The 19959-nt window shown below is 36.8% G+C and overlaps 1 protein-coding gene across 3 annotated transcripts; it reads right to left on the bottom strand.

Moving 5' to 3' along the window:
- Window positions 1-306: 306 nt before the first annotated feature.
- Window positions 307-17317, bottom strand: LOC100265284 (ATPase 10, plasma membrane-type). Of its 3 annotated transcripts, none has more exons than XM_059739395.1 (22): window positions 16880-17317; window positions 16344-16426; window positions 16134-16253; window positions 15738-15836; window positions 15460-15597; window positions 14340-14474; window positions 13968-14147; window positions 13250-13456; window positions 12797-12916; window positions 10894-11013; window positions 10676-10798; window positions 10009-10113; window positions 9095-9239; window positions 7987-8148; window positions 3468-3706; window positions 3129-3161; window positions 2922-3003; window positions 1996-2156; window positions 1723-1893; window positions 1278-1460; window positions 995-1158; window positions 307-760 (listed from the first exon to the last, which is right to left on the bottom strand). In XM_059739395.1, exons 2-22 carry the CDS (start codon window positions 16407-16409, stop codon window positions 664-666), a joined length of 2850 nt encoding a protein of 949 aa, XP_059595378.1. In that variant the 5' UTR covers window positions 16410-16426; window positions 16880-17317; the 3' UTR covers window positions 307-663. The 3 variants fall into 3 exon arrangements, with proteins under 3 accessions (XP_059595378.1, XP_059595377.1, XP_059595379.1); XM_059739394.1 differs by having other exon boundaries at window positions 16344-16432; window positions 16880-17079; XM_059739396.1 differs by lacking the exon at window positions 16880-17317 and adding an exon at window positions 16547-16815.
- Window positions 17318-19959: the final 2642 nt, after the last annotated feature.

Here is a 19959-nt window from a genome sequence, read left to right as displayed (position 1 = left end):
TCATTACCTTTGAAATCATTATTGATTTCATTTTCATAATCACTTGAGTTATTTAAGCATGGGAATGTATGAGAAAAAAAAAAAAGAGATGTTCATTCTCACTTCCCATCCCTGCGTATCAAACATGGCCTCAGCATTTTTTTCTTTCTTTGTATTTTTGGGAACCAAAGACAGCCTCAAGCATTTACAATGAGCCACTAGATACAGTAGTAACTCCATGGTGCTAAACGGAGTCTACAGGGTACCCATTAACTCTATATACTTGCACGGTCTATAAGACCCAACTCTGAATCATATGAGAGGTGATGAATCTGGTAAATAGGAGTTTCCACCATGTTGGTAGCTTTATTACTCTCGCAATGGTCCAAACATCACACAAAGATCTCTGCAAACAGAAACTAGAATTTCCACCTCTCAAAAAATGTAATACATACTAAGGAATGGCACGAATTATTAGCAGAAGACCCTCTAGAGGCATCCCTGACCTTTGGAGTCCAAAACAATTGATGAAACATAACCGCACAGATTACCAACATCATTTCCAGTTGACAACAAAAAGATCAACGCATCTTGCAGATTATAGCCAAGACTAATCACGTAAATGGCTGCTGCAAAGTCTCTGTTCCCTGGAAAATTGCATGATACAATCTTCACATCATGCCTTCATACCGTATGAGCTGCCTGGATCACATTGATGTCCAAATTCTTAAGCCTCACCACTGATTCTACATGTCCCCTCAATGTGTGTATCTCTCCCAGCCTGCAGAGTTCATGGGTCAATTCAAGATGTAAAATTCAGGAAACATATTGCTGAACCCTTCATCTAAAACAAAAGCATGTGAATAAACAAGCCAACGCAGAAAGGATAAACAAACAGAAAGAGCATACATTAGTAAATAAAAAATCCATTCCCAAATAGGCATGGACAAATTCCAATCTGAAAGAAAACTAAGGGATCAAAGTGAGTCAGCCGAATGAGCGAAATTCCATATACCTGGCTATTTCTGCACGCCTCCTGGCCTGTTCAGCAATCAGAGAAGACCGCCTGCCGTTGATCTCAAGCTCTGAAGACATCAATCCTTGTATGGTTCTTTGAGAAAGTACCCACTTAGCCTCTCTATCTTCCTTCCCATAATCCTTCTTAGAAGTAAAAGCTGTCTGTTGAACCCCGGAGGTAAAGACAAAGTAAGAAGAATTGTTTGGAGCTGAGGCTTATTTCCCTAGAAAGACAATATTATAACACCAAGTAAACAGGAAGAAGTGAGTACTGCACTAACCTTCCTATCGAACAAGAGATTCCAGGCTTCACCACTCAAAGCATAGCGAACTGTAAACTTGATAATGTCAAGGGGTACATAGAAGATCACGCTATATATCCATATGACACCTGCCCATCCCCAGCCAATGCCACTAATTGAAGCAAAACTAATCTCTGCATAGACTGCAATCAATGTAGCCACCTACAAGCGAAGAGAAACACCAAACCCAATTAATGATGTCAAAAACTCAACTTAATTTGGTTCCATTCTCCTTCATAATCACATTCGTTTTAGAACTCTAAATAGTAAGGTCAAACAAGATTCCCAAGTTCAATCTCAAAATAAAGATTTAGACAGGCACCTTCACAGACATTCCCTGAAGATCAGTGAAAAAGAATAAATTGAAAAACACCGTACATGTGAATCTCCTTGCAGGAGTTGAGTCTATTTGCATAAACCTTACCAGTTGAGCCACCACAAATGCACACATCAAAAGAGCCCCAGGCCTTTCCATAAATGACCAACTTTGACTGCGTGTAACAAATATGAGAGCCTGGCTGATAATGCTGACTTGCAGATATATAGCAGATGAGATCTCCTCAGTACTCTTTAGGGTACTCACATGGAAGTGGGTCTGCAGCCAAATAAAAATGTTAAACAAGTAAAACTATCGGGAACAGGGAATAAAACAAAATTATCTAACACTTTTGAGAGGCACATTTTATAATTCTGATACCTGAAAGAAAGTGGTACTGTCTATAACCCAGTAAAATAAGACAGTAACTAAAGCAAGATAAGTGCCAATGACAACGCCAGTTGCAAATATTTCATTGAGCTTCCAACTGTCTGGTTTTGGAGATGGCTTGACCCGATCTTTGGAAATGGTCATGATGGTCCCTGTTCAGAAACATCAAGAAACATGTTTAAGTGCACAGTCACATGAAGTTACTTTGTTTTAGATGGCTAAGCATCAATGGTCAAGAGATACATCGTTTTCTTTTTTTTTTTATTAAACCAGTTAAACATTTTTTCCTTGAAATCAGAATGAGTTATGAAAGCTCTAAAAGCCACACACTTTACTAACTTCCACTTAATGGGGATCCCAAATCAAGAGATGCATGGGAGAATGACTTGTTAACTACAAAAGAGAAATAACAAGTTGCACACATCCAACTAGGAGAAAAAAAAATGCTCATATCCTATGAGATCATATAATATAATTGACAGTTTTTTTTTGGGTCAAAACAGCCTTTAGTGTTGAAATTCAATCAAACCACTTTGTAGTCACTTTAGGTTACAATAGACAAGAACTTCACTAATTGCATGTTTGAAAATCTAGTTTTGAGATGAGATAACTAGAAGAAAACAGGCAAATGTGTCAAATAAGTGTAAAATGTATTAATAGATGATGATATAAAGAAGTTTCTTAACACCAATAGAAACTTATCCCAGGCACAGCCAATTCACATGATGTTCAAGCCAACCAAAACCTCGAACTGTGGCCTCTACATACTTTTTTCCTTTTTTGTTATACAAATACCAGTCAAAGTTCAGGTGATCAAGCCTATTTTTCTCAATTTTTGGCCTTCGACATTTTTTATTTTTTATTTTTATTGTTAACAGGAAAAAAACAAAAAAAAAAACCATAGATTAAGACATTACCATCATTTAGTATAGCAATAATCAGAACCATGAATGGTGGGAAGTCATATTCCCAGATCAATGCTAGGAGCACGAAACCAAGCTGCAATACAATTAGGTTTCATTAACTATTTTATGTTTAAAACAAAAATCAGAATCTGAAACTTCTAAGGTACATAAGTGAACATAAAACATGACATCAGAATTTGTAGGATAAATCCAACTTACCACAATCCTTATGGTTATAGAGACGGCATATATCTGCAGATTCGTGCATATGATCAGTACCATCATATAAACATTTTTTGAAGCATGAAATATGAAAAATAAAACAAGGAAACTGTATAATATAATCATCTCAGCCATATATCTAGTTGTGCAATTATGTATACTCCATAGGACTTTGAAGCCCAATAAATGTAAAACATAGAAATCCATGCATGCATAGAGATTAGATCATTCAAATAGCTGGTATTTAGTTAAGACACTTGAGACAGGAAGTAAAAAATCACAAGTATGCTGACAGAGCTACAATTTTTTGTTCAGAAAAGAATACTGATACTCAACTGTATAATTCTTCATTCTCTGGAATATAGCTCGGCTAGTTAAGACAGCACTGATAATCACACTTAAACCAGGTTCTGTTAAGACAATATCAGCAGCACTCCTTGCAGCATCTGTAGCATCCGCCACAGCTATTCCAATATCTGCTTTCTTCAGCGCAGGCGCATCATTCACGCCATCTCCAGTCATTCCACACACATGCTTCTTTTCTTGTAGAATTCTCACAATTTCGTACTTATGTTCTGAAAGTTGCAAGGCAAGATAATTAGAATCAGCTATCAGGAAATGAACAATCAAGATGGAATATATTTCTGACTATGCTGCAACTAATCAATTATGTTTTCCATAAAAGACAACAAAAGCTACTTTGAGGTGATTGAGTTAGATAGTTCTGTGGCTTGAAAACTTTTTCTATGCTTTGAGCTACTATAAAAATTTTAATAGGAACAGTGAAATTATTTTAAACAGCAATACAGACAATTGATTTACCAGAAATGATTTTAAGGTTGATACTATAGAGCTTCGCAGAAGCTGACGGAAATAGTGAATACAGATAAAAGGTTTAAAAATGGATATCCGAGCAAGAGCACATCATGGGGTCCCTTAAATCCTGGCTGCCCAAAGTCAGCTGAAGTAGATACTATTACATGGGCACAACAATACACTCCCATCTGTTCAGCACCCACTATTATTCATGCCCAGTAGAGATACCAGTACAATATCTAATGGGTGTTCTGGTGTAACTTGAAGAGTCTTGACAATCAAAGACTAGGATAAGACAATGGTATACCCTAATGTCACAGGATGTTTCAAATGACCCTCCCCATGGGCTTATATAGGAGGAGGGAAGCTTCTGGAGACTCCTGGAGCCATTTACACTAAGTCATTGGTGGGAAGAGTGTGGAAGGTTCTAGAAATGCTTAGAGATGTCCACACATTTCTACACTATGGTGGAAGGCATGGGAGGAGTCCAAGGCTTTCTAGAGACTTCTAGGAATCTCTTGTATATTCTTGTACATAGGGTTGTACATAGAATAGGGTAGGATGTTCTAGAATATTCTTGATTTGTAAGGGAACCCTCCAAGGTTCTAGAGAGTTCCCTTGGTGCTTATAAATAGGTGAGGGCCTCATTTGGCCAAGGCACCACCCAAATCACTTCCTAACCAAGCAAGTGAGCTTCCAAGCACTTGTAAAAGCTTCTTTGAGTAATAAAGAGCTTCCATTCTTTAAGGAGTTGCCTACTAAGCTTCGTAAGCTTCTGAGTCGCGAGTGTCTGAGCCGAGCAAGCTAAGCGTTGGGGATCAAGGCTGACTTAGCAAGATCAAGCGTCTTGACTTGCCTAAGTGCCGCACGAGCTTAGTGAACGACTAAGTCTGTGACAAGTGGTATCAGAGCGCGGTTACGAGGTGGGCATAGCAAAGGAAGCATGTCGGGTTCCAACGTGGAGGAGACTAGTGAGCAAACCCGTGGGAGGGAGACCGAGCCTACTGCACGGGGCAGGGGCAGGAAGGATAAGTCTCGTGACGCCTTAGCCAACATGGAGGCAAGGTTAGCCAAGGTGGAGCTAGCCATGGCAAACACTCGGGAGGGGTTGGACTTGATCGAGCAAGGCATGGAGAAGGGCTTAGAGGATCTAAGGGAGCAGATCCAAGACCTTCGCGAGGGGGTGCTAATCTCACAGGTTCAACCAGTGTCGCACGAGGAGTTTGTGTCCTTCTAAGGAAAGGTCTTAAGCATGCTTGCTAGCATGGAGTCAAGGATGGAGGCCTTGGCTGCGCGCATGGAGGCCCGAGACCAGGAGGTGAGGCAGGAGTTGGCCATCTACAAGGCTGCTGTGTCGGCACGGGTCATGGCCACACAGGAGGCATCTAGGGTGGAGGTGCCGAAGCCACATAGGTTTAGTGGCAATCGGGATGCCAAGGAGTTGGATAACTTCTTATGGCATATGGAGCGATACTTTGAGGCTATCGCATTGACGGATGAGGCGGCTAAGGTAAGAACTGCAACTCTCTACCTTACTGACACAGCTACTCTATGGTGGCGTCGAAGGTTTGCCGATATGGAGAAAGGCATTTGCACCATAGAGACATGGGAGGATTTCAAGAGGGAGATCAAAAAGCAGTTCTACCCCGAGGACGTGGCTTACCTGGCTAGGAAAAACATGCGGCGTCTTAAGCACACAGGCTCAATACGCGACTACGTCAAGGAATTCTCTTCGCTCATGCTTGAGATTCCTAACATGACTCAGGAGGAGCTGCTATTCAACTTCATGGATAACCTGCAAGGGTGGGCCGAGCAGGAATTAAGGCGCTGAGGTGTTCAAGACTTAGCCACTGCTATGGCAATAGCAGAATCTTTAACGGATTATAAGAGGGGAGACTCCTCCAAGGTCGAGTCTTTGGAGGATAGCCACGCCATGGGTGGGGGAAACGAGGTTGCAAGGGACCACAATGCTCCTAAAAAGGGATCAGGCAAGACGTCTAACGTCCGGGAAGGAAGGGATAAGGCGGAAAGGAAGGAGTTTACGCCTAAAATCAAATGCTTCCTATGTGACGGACCACATTGGGCACGGGATTGTCCAAAGAGGAAGGCGCTCAGTGCCATGATCGAGGAGAGGGAGCAGGAGGACGAAGCACATATGGGCTCAATGCAGCTACTAGGTGCCCTCCAATTCAACCCGAAGCCTAGTACGCCTGAGACCTCCTTACTAGCAGGGGTGCAAGTAAAGGAGGAAAAAGGGGAGCGAGCTGAGGTAGCCCGCACACACATGGAAGAGGTCACCAAGGGAAAGGTGAACTCAATGGGTAAGAGGAAGCAGCACTCTAAGCGTCGGAAGCGCACGGGTCTGCATCCATCTGCGGCCTCACGGGAGAAGGAGGTGAAGAATATCCTAGCTGAACGGATCACTAGGAGACAAAGGGTCCCTCCTGTGGTAGAGTACCTAGTCCGATGGAAAGGACTACCTAAGAGGCGGGTAAGCTGGGAACATGCGGATGCCTTGAGAAAATTCTGGAAACACATCGAGAGGTTTCAGAATGAGGCAACGACGAGGACGTCGACGGCATCGGTGGGGGAGAGTGTCACAGGATGTTTCAAATGACCCTCCCCATGGGCTTATATAGGAGGAGGGAAGCTTCTGGAGACTCCTGGAGCCATCTACACTAAGTCATTGGTGGGAAGAGTGTGGAAGGTTCTAGAAATGCCTAGAGATGTCCACACATTTCTACACTATGGTGGAAGGCATGGGAGGAGTCCAAGGCTTTCTAGAGACTTCTAGGAATCTCTTGTATATTCTTGTACATAGGGTTGTACATAGAATAGGGTAGGATGTTCTAGAATATTCTTGATTTGTAAGGGAACCCTCCAAGGTTCTAGAGAGTTCCCTTGGTGCTTATAAATAGGTGAGGGCCTCATTTGGCCAAGGCACCACCCAAATCACTTCCTAACCAAGCAAGTGAGCTTCCAAGCACTTGTAAAAGCTTCTTTGAGTAATAAAGAGCTTCCATTCTTTAAAGAGTTGCCTACTAAGCTTCGTAAGCTTCTGAGTCGCGAGTGTCTGAGCCGAGCAAGCTAAGCGTTGGGGATCAAGGCTGACTTAGCAAGATCAAGCGTCTTGACTTGCCTAAGTGCCGCACGAGCTTAGTGAACGACTAAGTCCGTGACACTAAGCTATCTTAGTATTAATTAAAGGGGTAAATCAGTGTCATCTGGAATTGGTGGAATTTAGAATAAGACTTGGGAGTTATGAGAAAGATTCTAGTCTATCAGGAGTGAAGATTCCACTGGTGAAGGCTGAAATCATCAATATTATGATATTGATGTAGCAACCACTGCAAGGGAGAATATACAATGTGAGAAGGAATGAAGAGTCCTGTGCCTTATGGATGGGTACTGTGAAGGTCTGATTTAAAAATATGTTCCATTCATGCCCAGCATTTGTGATTGGTGACTGTCTCTCTGCCTCTGTAAGATAATTAGTTTGCCAATATTACTAATGCAGTTTGGTTGATTAGATCATCGAATGTAGACCAATTTCGAACTATGAATCCTTGATTGATGCACAATATAGAAGAGGTAAAGAAAGCTACAATCTTGGTCAGAGAAAGAACAAAAGTTGTTCTCATTAGTTGGAGTATTCTTTGGTTATGTTTGGTTCCCAGAAAGTATTAAGGAAAGAAAAAAAAAATGCTAAGGAAAATAATCTTCTCATGTTTGGTTGAACTATGAAAATACCAAAGAAAATAAAATATAATTAAAATTAGTTAGAAACTAATGTATTTTCAAATCATTTAATCTTTATATCAAAGATTTAAAATAAGTTAAATGAGTTTGAAAAAGCATATAAAAATAATTTATTAACTTTAAATCTATATTTTTTTCTTTCCATTGCATTAACTTGCCTTTTTTTAATGCTTGTATCCTCAAATTTCATGTATAATTAAAAAAAAATTATTGATTTAACAAATGAAAAAATGAAAATGTAAAGCTAGCTTCTCATAAGACTGGTATTGGATTTAAATACCAGGGAATACACCAGCGAACCCATCAGCCTTTTCAATAAGCTCATCCACTGGAAGAACTTCACTTTCATCTTTCTCACGTCCCAACAATGATGAAGAGGGGTACATGTTTGTTCCCATTCCTAGTCTACGACCTGTCTCCTTTGCGATTGCCAACTGATCACCTGCATTAGCACATGAAACAGAACAACTATCTCTTTAGGATTTTCACTGCCAACAATGGACAACTATGTTTCCCTGAAATCACTCTGAAAAACACTTGCAGCATTTGATATTTCAACATAGATTACAAGCATCATGAATTTTGAGATGAAAGACAATTAGAAGCATCATTACATCAAGAAAAAAAACCCTAGCAATAAGTAAGCATAAAGAGTTGACACAAGTCTCTTTCAAAGCATTTATTTCTGTCTTCTGTTGCTTAAAACTTCCAAAATCTAATCACTGACACAAATGGTTTCAGGTTGAATATTTCATTGCTTGGCCAGTTTTGGTAACCCGAATACAATCTGATTTTAACTGGATTATATCTGGTTAATTAATCTCCCAGATCTATTAGCCCAAAAATAGTTAGTATTTTATATATACATTTCAGGATTTTCCCCGTAAAACTCATTTTGACTGGTTGGGTTGGGTAGGTGGTAACTTTTGTTTTCTTAGAACCCCATAGTTTCTAAATATTTGGCCTATTTGGTAGGTTATAGCTCAGAATCCGAGGATTGACTTGAGCTCTCAATATTATAGAATTCAGGGGTCAGCTATTAGAAGCATCTAAAGTTTGGAGTAAATCTCTGATTTTGGGAGTTACATGACTTGTACAACAATAGTGCTGTTGTTTGCTTGGTTCATTTATGAGATTATTTAAGTGGTTCATATTAAGAACAGGTAGTGGTTTAGGTCGGTGTTCGAGAAGTGTCTAGCAAAAATGCAAGTAGTTTCTTGATATTAATTTTTTTTTATTCATTTTGACAAAATTCCCCAGTTAGTTATCATCCGTTAGTATGGATTGGTTAAAGCTTATGTCTCTACCTTTCCCTACACAATCAGAAAACATAACTTAGTAAGGAAATATTTAAGCCCCTGGTAATATTGCAAAAAATCAAGATTTACCTGTAATCATCTTAACACAAACCCCAAGGTTAAGCGCCCTGCGGATGGTCTCAGCACTGTCATGTCTTGGAGGATCAAACAAGGGCAACAACCCACAAAATGTCCAAGGACCTCCAGGACTTTCCTTAGTTTGTTCTGGAACCTCCTGAAAGGATTATAAGAAGGCAATGAGCATGAAACACAATCGTAATGATTGGGTGTAAGCAAGTGCCCAAAGCAAGACCCTTTTTTTTCTTTTTGTAATTTTCAGTTTAACCCAAAATTTTGAATAACCAATGTTAAGCCACCAATTGACCCAAGGCAGCCTTCTTTGGTTTGCACATGGGTCAATATATTTTGGAGGGGGGGTGAAAGAGATGTAAGTGTGTTAGCTAATGAGCCAACAATCTAGATCAAACTGACTTAAGAGTATGGTTGACAGTGATTTTAGGAAGTGTTTCTAGTCTTTTTAATACTTGAGAGATAAAAAATTTTAAGTATTAAAAATGTTAAAAACACTTCATAAAATAACTGTCAACCGCACTCTTAGAGTGCGTATGGTAGTGATTCTAGAAAGTGTTTCTAGTCTTTTTAACACTTGAAATTTTTTATCTTTCAAGTATTAGAAAGACTAGAAACACTTCCTAAAATCACTGTCAAACATACTCTTACTTGGGCTAGAATTCTAACAACTAACATGGTTAAAAATGTAGTAACATCCATGTGATTGTATTCCCTAGGTAACTGCCAGCTACTTTTGTACGATTATAATATCTTTCCACGCAAGTGCAATATGTTCTTCCACTGACCACCCATCAGCTCATGACTCTATTGGTGGCATGCATACTGCACGAACTAAGAAACTGAGTTTATCCTAGCCAATGATTCCCACCTCACATAACAGTTAAAAAGGAAAGATAACCAAGATGCTATACCTGATATGCAACCCCAAGAGATCGCAAACCCCTTTCAGCAAACTTGTCAATAATGGCATGGACTTTTCCAGCAATTTCTTCTTTCTCTTGGCAGAGATTTAGAATCTGAAATTTTAAATTAAAATTAGATAAATAGTTGGGCAGATAATTAGATAAAGAGAGAAAGGGAGGGATGTTGTACCAGAAAATTATCCTCATAAGACATGATTTTTAACATTAAGTACAAATTTTCAGACACATTCATGTTGGTTATGCTTTCTTCAGTAAAGGGACAAGAATAAACTTGAAATGTGATCTTCAAAACTGAAGACACATACAAAAAGGAGAACCTTGAATTTTTGTTCTGTTTTTTTTTTTTTTTTGAATGCTATAGGGAACTAACATCCATTCTATCGCTAATACCATGGACAATCCAATGATTATGAAGATATGAGTTAGATCAATAAATCATGATTTGGATGGGTTGGTCATGAATGCATGCTAATTTGAGTTCTGTTCCTTCTTTTAATCTAAATTCCTTTGGTTCTCTTTCAGTTGCAGAAATATTCACCATCAAACTGTTATTTGTGAAAAAAAAAAATGATATTTAGTTGCACCAATGTTTGTGATTGCCAAGTACCAGGGCATTAGAAATTTTAGGGTGATTGGCATTCAGACATGTGGGTACCTGTTCAGGAGCTCCTTTGCTGGCCCGAATCCAGTTACCATTAGAATCAATGTAAGTAATTGCAGTACGCTTGTCCACAGGATTGAAAGGCAGAAAATGCACTTCTGTGATGTTTGCACGTGCCTATAGGAAAAAAGTATTTATGATATTATTTAAGCCCAAAAACAAGAATAAACCAAGCAACATTCACTGATAATGTAAAATATTTTTTCCCCTACCTCCTTTGGATCAGCAAGCATGTTAATGATGGCTGTATCAATGGCATCCTGATTTTCCAGTCTTGATGCTCTGGCTGCAAGCAAGACAACTGTGTCTTTGTCCATATCTTTGGCAAAAACCTGCAGAAAACATCCATTCAGTTTGTAGGCTCAAGACAGACAGAAGGAAGATTCAATACCATCTCAAGTTACCTGTCCAGAAATTAACAATATTTTAGAATTGCCATAGAAATTTGGAACATAAATCTCAACTATTGCATAGAAGACACCAGCTTAAATGAACTGTAAGTTATATCATAACTGTTAATGAACTATATTTATATGTTCTGATGTCTAAAGACATGGGCTGAATAATTTGAGATGAAAGGTATTTCAGTGAGATGAAACTTCTTATTAAAATAAATAAATACATGATAACTAACTGAGTACCTGTAAAAAATATAAAAAATTCCTTTTTTTCTCACATAAAAGCATCCCTGAGTTAGAGTATGATCCCATATATTTGATGAAATACAATAAGATCTTGCACCAAGTAAGAGCACTATTATGTGAAACTGCCAAATGAGTAGGACTTTACAAGTCCCTTTTCAAGAAAAAAATAATGAATTATCATCTTAAAATCTCTAGAAGCAAGAACAAACCTCCAAAGTTACATTGGCATGCATGGAGTTGCTACCATTTCAGCAACAACTTCCCAGGCAAGCTTTATTTACCATATAGTCCATGGTTGGATATGCAACTTATCCAATGAGAATATTTGAAAGTATTTCCTTTTTCAATTCTTCTCGTAAACGATAATTTTACAACATTTTCTTCAGCCAAATTATTCTGGAGTTGTAAAGGCCTTCACCCCTCATAAAATTAAAATCAAAGCCTTTGCTACTGGCTCAGAATAAAGTGATACTAGTGAAATGCTTCAGATTAGGAAGCTCTAAAAAGCCATCAGACCAGAGAGATGCATTTATGTGCGGGAAGTTGGGAGTTAGCTAACCATGTGAAATCCCACATCGCCTGGGAGAGAGAAGTTCTTAACGCTCATAAGGGATGGCTCCTCTAGACTCTATAGACGCATGGACCACAACAAGCCATCTTTTACTTTAATGTCCTATTTCTTATATATGATGGTGGATGTTTCTTCATACAGGGATTCATCAGGTAGCTCCTAAAGGTATCTTTGAGGGATGATGGCTATTTCTGTCAAGGGCTTTCAGAGAAAGGCTAAAAGAGCTTACTTCTGAAGCATGCTTAGTGAGCCATTATCTGGCTAATTAAGAAGCCCACAGGTTGGCAAAGTGGAGAGCTTCTTCTTAGAAAGTTCTTGAGGGATATTAATAACTCTTTTTATTGCACTTAGGGGCTGTCTTGATGTTCTGTTTGTTTGGTTAGTTCCTTTTATTTGTGCCTTTGCTATTTAAGGATGTTCAATCTTTTTCTACGGCGGAGTTCTTAGAGGGGCATCGCAAGGCATTTGGGAGAAGACGGCCCTTAATTCTTCTTTCTAACAAAAGATTTGTTGCTTCTTATAAAAAAGCATAATGTAATTACACAAATAAAAAAAGAGTTGGATCTAAAAACTAAAATTTAGTATCCTCAGAGTCGAGCTAATTCCAAGTATGCACTACACCGTCCATTTAGAATATTTCAAGTGGGTTACTCCCATCTAAAGATAAAGCTCTTAACTGGCAGGTGCCTCATCAATAACCAAACATGCTAATCCAACAAGTTGTTCAGTGTTCCCATATTAATGTTACATAGCAACTAGGATACCATGACTAAAAATGTGCCAGATCAAACATGATTGAGTTTTGTTATTTGCATCATTGTAGATGATAACAGTTTCCAAAACCAGATCATCATATTAGATGAAGGAATTAAAAAGCCATCATGAAATTATGTTTTGTACCTCAATAAGGTTTCGATCAACAGTGAGGCGATTCAGAGTAAGAGTTCCAGTTTTATCACTGCAGAGGACATCCATTCCAGCCATTTCTTCAATTGCAGTCATTCTTTTTGTAATGGCACCCTTAAGAAAAGAAATGAAAGACAAGAATTAGAAACAATTTCAGCAATTGTAATTGGTAATGGCGTGAAACAAAAACTTGAAGTTCTTTTCCCTCTTTATTTCATGAGAATGTTTGGTCAGTATTGATAAATGTTTTTCCATACAATATAGATACACATATATAAGAAATTATGTTTGTCAGATGGTTTAGACCATTAAAACAATTTGGCCTCTCATATGCGTTACCTTCCAACTCATTTCAGTTATTTTTATGTTATTTGACAGATTAATTGGGGTTATAAATCTCATGATAGTTTTGCCACATGGTAGCCTTGAAACTAAAGAGAGCTGTACCTGTTGAGATAGTCGATGTGAACCAATAGCAAGTGTAACAGATAACACCGTAGGCATAGCTATGGGTATTCCTCCAATTAAGAGCACAAGAAGGTTGTTGATACCATTCCGGTATGATCGGTGCTGTATAGGGAACATGACAATGATTTCAAGAATCATTCCCACAGCTATAGAGCAAATGCAGAAGTTTCCGATAGAGGTAAGAACCTGCAGGAAAAGATATGTTTCTGATCTCAGATTAGTAAGGGTTTTAGAGTCCAATGGAACTTCAAAAACTTAAAGTGAGTTCAAGCAATTCCAAACTCATAACCAGTTTGGCCAGGCTTCCCAACATTTTTCTGAACTTGAACAAGGTTCAAAGAAGCTGTGGGTTAAATCAATGCTGAAATCAGGATCCAAGAGCCAATACTCAAAATCAATGCTGAAATCAGGATCCAAGAGCCAATACTCAAGCTTAGGCACATTCAGACACACCCAAGAACCCACAAATAGACACTTGTCTTTGTGGAACTCATTAGTCCAAGTTGTTTTCATTAAGATTGGAGAAAAAGACATATAGCATAACTGTGGAACAACCTGTGTTGAGAGTTTCCGTTTTAATAATTCCAAGGTGTGTTTTCATATGTGATAATGAGAAGTATCTTGTGATTTCTCATGCACAAGATCAGGGCCACACTTAAGCATGAAATAGACTCTTCCGGGCTTATATGCTAATTACCTTCTGGAAATGTCCAATAACTTCAGTGGAGTCAACTAAATGTGCTGCTTTTCCAAAGAAAGAATGAACTCCAGTTGCTATCACCACAGCTTCAATCTCTCCATGTTTACACGTTGAACCAGAAAAAACTTCATCACCTGTTCTTTTGGTGACGGGTAGGGATTCTCCAGTAAGAGCTGACTGCACAGAAGAAGGTTTAATTGAACATCATTGTGCAGATCAGATAAAGTTTCCCAGAATAGTTGCAACCTAGGTAAGTAGTCATGCAATGAATGTTACGAAGTTAAGAAAGAACCACCCAGCCAAAAAAGTAATGTATAAACTTCAAAAGTACACTAATGAAAAACAATTTAGTTTATAAAAAATATTTGCCTGGTCAATCTTTAGTGGGTCTCCTTCAAGTAGGCGAGCATCTGCAGGGATGATATCACCGAGCTTTATGCTAATAATATCTCCTGGAACAAGAATAGCTGCATCTTGCTCTTGCCAGTGCCCATCTCTGAGAACCTGTATAAGAAGATGAGTTTTACTTTCATATGCAAGGGGTATTACTTCATAAAAAAAAAGGTGAACTATGCAATAATATGATACTCTTGATCAGAGCTCCTCTTGAAGGGGGCCAGGAGGTAAAGAGGAGAGACAAGAAGTGATCAAATGGAAGAAAGATTCCCCAAAGCATCTGAATCCTCATTAGTTCTGTGCAAATTATAACTTACAATTTACAGCCGACAATTCTAGCTATGTTGAGTCCCTAAGGAGATCCACAATAGTGAAAGTCCAAGGCTTCTACAAGCACTGCTGAATGAATCATATTAGTCGAGTCTGCACACTATTCTGACCTATAGAAGTCCCTCGGGAAATCTTCAGGCTAGCTGGTCTCTGGCTTAGGCCTTATCTAAATCACTAGTATCATTAAAAGCAAAACCACTAAAAGGTACCTTCTCTAGTATACCTTTAAAGCTAGGTTGGGCTTCTAAGCCTACAAGTAATAAAACTGAGGCTCAGCAATCCTATTCCTGGTTCCTTCTCTAAGAAATTAGCAACCCAAAGCATTTCAAAATGCATTATGATGTGACAGATTTGAAATTCAACCATACTAATGATCCAAAATGTCAAATCATTCTATCTGAGAGCAAAGAAAATAATACAATAAGTCTGGTTCATATGGTTGACTATATATGCATGCCTGTGTTTATGCTTCAAAGAGGAGGAATATAACAGGGAGGAAGAGGAAGTGGGGGTTTGAGGTGGATAGACAGTTGCTAAAATTAAGCATCACTAAATAAAAAAAGGGGGATTTTCTTGGCATCATGAACCTGAGCAGCCAAAGATAAATGGGGTTTTGATGACAATGGATAACATTCTAAACCAATATAAAAGCACAATAAACTCGGGCAAGAACATTTTGAACATTCTTGAATGAACATTTTTGAATGAACATTTTGACATATGTAATTATTCTCAGTTGAAAGCATAAATTAAAGAGGCATACCTTTGTTTTTGGAGCTAAACGGGCCATAAGTGCTGCTGCTGCATTCCCAGCATTATTTTCCTCTATAAAACTAATTGTTGAATTGATAATCAATAGACAGAGGATCCCCACAAAGTCCTGCCAGTCAGGACCTTCCCCCTGAAATATATTTGAAAAAGGGGGTAAGAGAACAGAATGATAACAGTCAAAAGAAATTTTAACATTGCAAAGTGAGGAGGGAAGAAAATTCCACGAAAGACAGTGAACTAGAAAGGCATGGGAGGATCTAATTGACTCACTCCACCGTTAGCAAGTACGATCGCCATCACAGCTGCAGCTTCCATAACCCATGACAAGGGATTCCACATAAAACTAAGAAATTTCAAAAATTTGTTCTCCTGCATCAGATAAAATGTTTGTTATAATGGAAGGTAGGAGTTATTTAAAATATGTAAACTTGGAATTGATGAATATTGATGCCAAACATAAGCATCTGTTGTCCTGTGAATAATAAAAAATTTATATGGTTTGCATACTCGAGGAGTTTCCTAGGCTTGATTTACTTCCAACTTCTTTTTTGATAGGAACCCAATTAGGATGCTCAAATTAACTTACTTATTATTCAAATTAAATATTATTCTTGCTTCAAACACTAATGTTTATAAATCAGAGAGGATCAGAACTAGAGTGCTCACAGGCTTTTCTTCAAGCTTGTTTGGGCCAAAAATTATCAAGCGGGCCTCAGCATCTTCAGATGAAAGTCCTCCGCGTGATGTTCTCAGTTGTTCAAAAACTTCTTCCAACGGTATCCGTTCCTAATAATTTAAATTGTTCAAGAAACATGTTAGTATTGAACTTGAGTTTCAGGATGTCAAGCTTGTACATGCATTCGTTGCACTCCTCACCAGATCAATGCCTTCTCGGTTGAAATTCTCAGGATCAAGCAATGGTTTGTCCAGATCCTCCGCCATGACTCAGACTTCAAAACCTGGAACTAAATCCATCAGAATCAAGCATAAATGTCAGAACCAAAATGAATCAAACCTATAAGTACTCAAGCACAGGGGTTGACAGTCCAAATGAGTATAAGTTCCACTCATATGAACACCTTTTGTGAGTTAGTTAGAATGATATGAAGACCAATGGGAGCCACATTCCCCATTCTGTGTGTGAAATAGAAAACAAGATCTGCCTATCATGTAAGCCAGATGGTTTGCTCATCAAACTGCATCCCCCACAGGCATTCTAGCATCAAGGGAAAAAAATCAACCAAGCCCATATCCTAATTTAGCCTAAATGTGACAAGTGCTGACAAGCATTGACTAGTGAAGAGCATTATGGTAGAAGGATTTCCCATTTATGAAGATATCAATTGTGAGTATAAAAACAATGAACTAACAAAAAAAACCACTAATGTTGATAGAAACATAGAGAGACTTACTTGGGTAAGCTTAAAATTGTGAAAGATAGAGGATCCAAGTTTATGGAAAGCAGAGAGTAGTGGAGTGGGATGGATCCTTGTTGATGTGGATGAGCATGGTACGAGCAATAAACGTGAAGAAGATGAGAGTTTAAAAAGGGATAGACGATTTGGTAGATGATAATTGGTTGGTGATTCATTTGGACGAACTAAAAGTCGAGTCTTCAATCTGGATCCCGTCATGGCGCTCAAACAAACAAACCGTTTCCTTGCCTTTCTTCTTCAACCACCTTTCAAAACTTAACCTTCAAACCTAACGTTCCATTTTTCTGGGCCCTGTTGTAAGAGTCTTGACTCCCACCTCATTTATTGGACACCACCCAACACTTGCTTTCCCCATCAACTCTCGCCCAACTACTCCCCACAGTCCACCGTTTCCTCTGATTTTAGATCTCTCAATCCCCACTTGACCTTCTTCCACCTCTCAATTGAAAGGCCATTCCCATTTTGATTTCCCCTTCTCTTGGAAACCTTTTCTTTTTTCATGTTACAAACACGTGCCCCTTAATCATCTTGAGTATGTTCCACTGGTGGGTCCGTTGAGCTACATATCCTACCAAACTTAAAATCTGAATTAAAAAAATTTAGGGCTAAATCTGAATCGTTGACCCAAATTAGAGAGAAAATATAACCACAGAAAATACAAAATAGAGAGGGAAAACGGTAGAAATAGAAGAAAAGAAAACATAATGAAAATATAAAATATACGAAAAGTAATAATTTATTTTTAAAAGTTCCTATAAACTTATATTTTATATAGAGATTAAATAATATGAAAATATATAGGTATTTAAATAATTTTAATTTTTTTTTAAATATTTTCCTATTTTTTAATGATAGATCAAGCGTAAAAAATTACTTTCCTTCATGTTATATTTGATTAAAATAAAATATTAAAATAATTTGCTCATTTTTTGTTTTATTATAAAAAATGAAACATAATTAAAAAATTAAATATTTTAAAATTACTTAATCTTTATAAAGAAATGTTAAAATAAATTAAAGTAAAATATAAAAATAATTTAATAACTTTAAATTTAGATTTTATCTTTCTTCCTATTTTTTTTTTTTTCTTTCACAATTTTTAATTTTTCTTCATTTTTAGTTTTTCTTTCTTTCATATGTAAAGATTATTAAGCTGGTAGAATGAGGCGATGATTGTTGCTCGATTGATGGACTTGATGACATGTACCATGTATGATCCACTCATGCTCCTTACTATTTATAAGACAAAATTTGACGATGAAAAAAAACAACAAAAAGAAATAAAAAGTGAAATTCATGACCATATGAAAAAATACCTCCAATTAAGGGAAGCCACTTATGCATTATGATTGAGTGGGTTATTTCACATCCGGGGTTTAATTGTTTTATATTTTATATACGAGTCCATTGTTTTAAACCTTAATATAATTACTTTATATTTTTTACTTTAAATTTATTTTTTATAACGTAATCTCGTTTATTTATATCTTAATTCAACTTAAATATTTTAAATTGAAAAATTAATATGATATCATTATCATAAATTTTTTTATTTTTCATATAAAAACGACATATTAAAACATGAATACACCTAAAAGTTGACGTGAACAAAATCAAGTGAAAGTATTAAATTCTCCTTGTATTTCTTTTTGCTTGGAGACACCTCATGATCCAAAGTCGTAGCCAACTAATTTTCGTGCCTAATTTTTCTGTCACAAGGTACGATGGCAATGGTTCAAGTATCCATTTTTTTAATTTTAATTAATTGCAAGGCTACAAAACAACTGGGCACATGACTTGCTCCAAATCGCAAATCACGGTATTACTCATAAGCTGATGAATAGCGGAAATAATAAAATAAATATAAGTGAAATAGCCATGTAAATAGTATTAGGAAAAACTAAGGTCAGACAACAAGATCACAAATGAACATTAACCTGGAAGTGAAGAGATCTATTTCTAATTAGGGAATAGTAAGCAGTGAATCCACAGCTAGTACCAGGGGCAAGAGTCACTATCAAGGTGGTGGGACTTCTATGACAATCTTGTTTGAGGCATAGCGAACTTAATAATTTAATTTAAGTTATTATATATATATATCAATCCGTCACTGAAATATTTTTTTCCATACCATATCTCCAATCTTACACCAATGACATTTTGCCACATGTAAGGATTGTAAATAAAAAATAATAAAAAACTTGTTATATGGGTTACCAACCTGTCAACTCCCATGCCAAAAAAAAATAATAATAATAATTCAATATAACACAAAAGTTTTAATTTTTTACAACATTCAATTATATAATCTTAATGAATTATTTTATAAAAATTGAAAAATATTGAATAATTTGTAAAAACAAAAATTTTGCTACAAAAAGAAATTAGAATTTATTTTATTTTTGTAATATGAAGTGATAAATCGAGGAGGTGAAGGAAAAAAAATAAAATAAAGTAAATATTGTAAAAAAAAATAATTCGATAACATAATTTATAAACTGAGAGTTAGTTAATTTATTTTATTTTCAATTGAAATTATTTGTGGAAAAAATTGGATGAATATTGAAAATGCAAAAAACAATATAATTGGTTTAAGAAGTAAAAAATAAAATAATTGAATAATTTCAATGAATTGCAAGTCTAATTAGACTTCTATAAAAAAATGAAAAAAAATTGAAATAAATGTAAATAAGTATACATTGCTCAAACATTAAGATAGTTATGTACTCAACATTAATTGAAAATTGCATTAATAAAATAATTATTATAATTTAAATTCAATTACATAAAATATTGGTTGAAATATTGAAAATACAAAAAATATATATAATTAGTAACAATATGGAATTTCACACTCTCGCTAATTTTTTTTGTCATTTTGATTTTTCCAAAATTTTTAAAAGTTAAAAGAATGAGAGAATAGAGAATCCGCACATTCTTATCCCTCATACTAATTATTTAGTATTTTTGGATTATGATTTTTTTGCTTCCATTAAACATCTCATAAGTGTAATGAATCTATTTAAACAATATTCAAGTCATATGAGGTAAAAAAA

Source organism: Vitis vinifera, chromosome 9, assembly GCF_030704535.1.
Source record: "Vitis vinifera cultivar Pinot Noir 40024 chromosome 9, ASM3070453v1".
Lineage (NCBI taxonomy): Eukaryota > Viridiplantae > Streptophyta > Magnoliopsida > Vitales > Vitaceae > Vitis > Vitis vinifera.
Note: the sequence above shows the minus strand (reverse complement) of the source record. Positions and strands in the feature narration are given on the sequence as shown.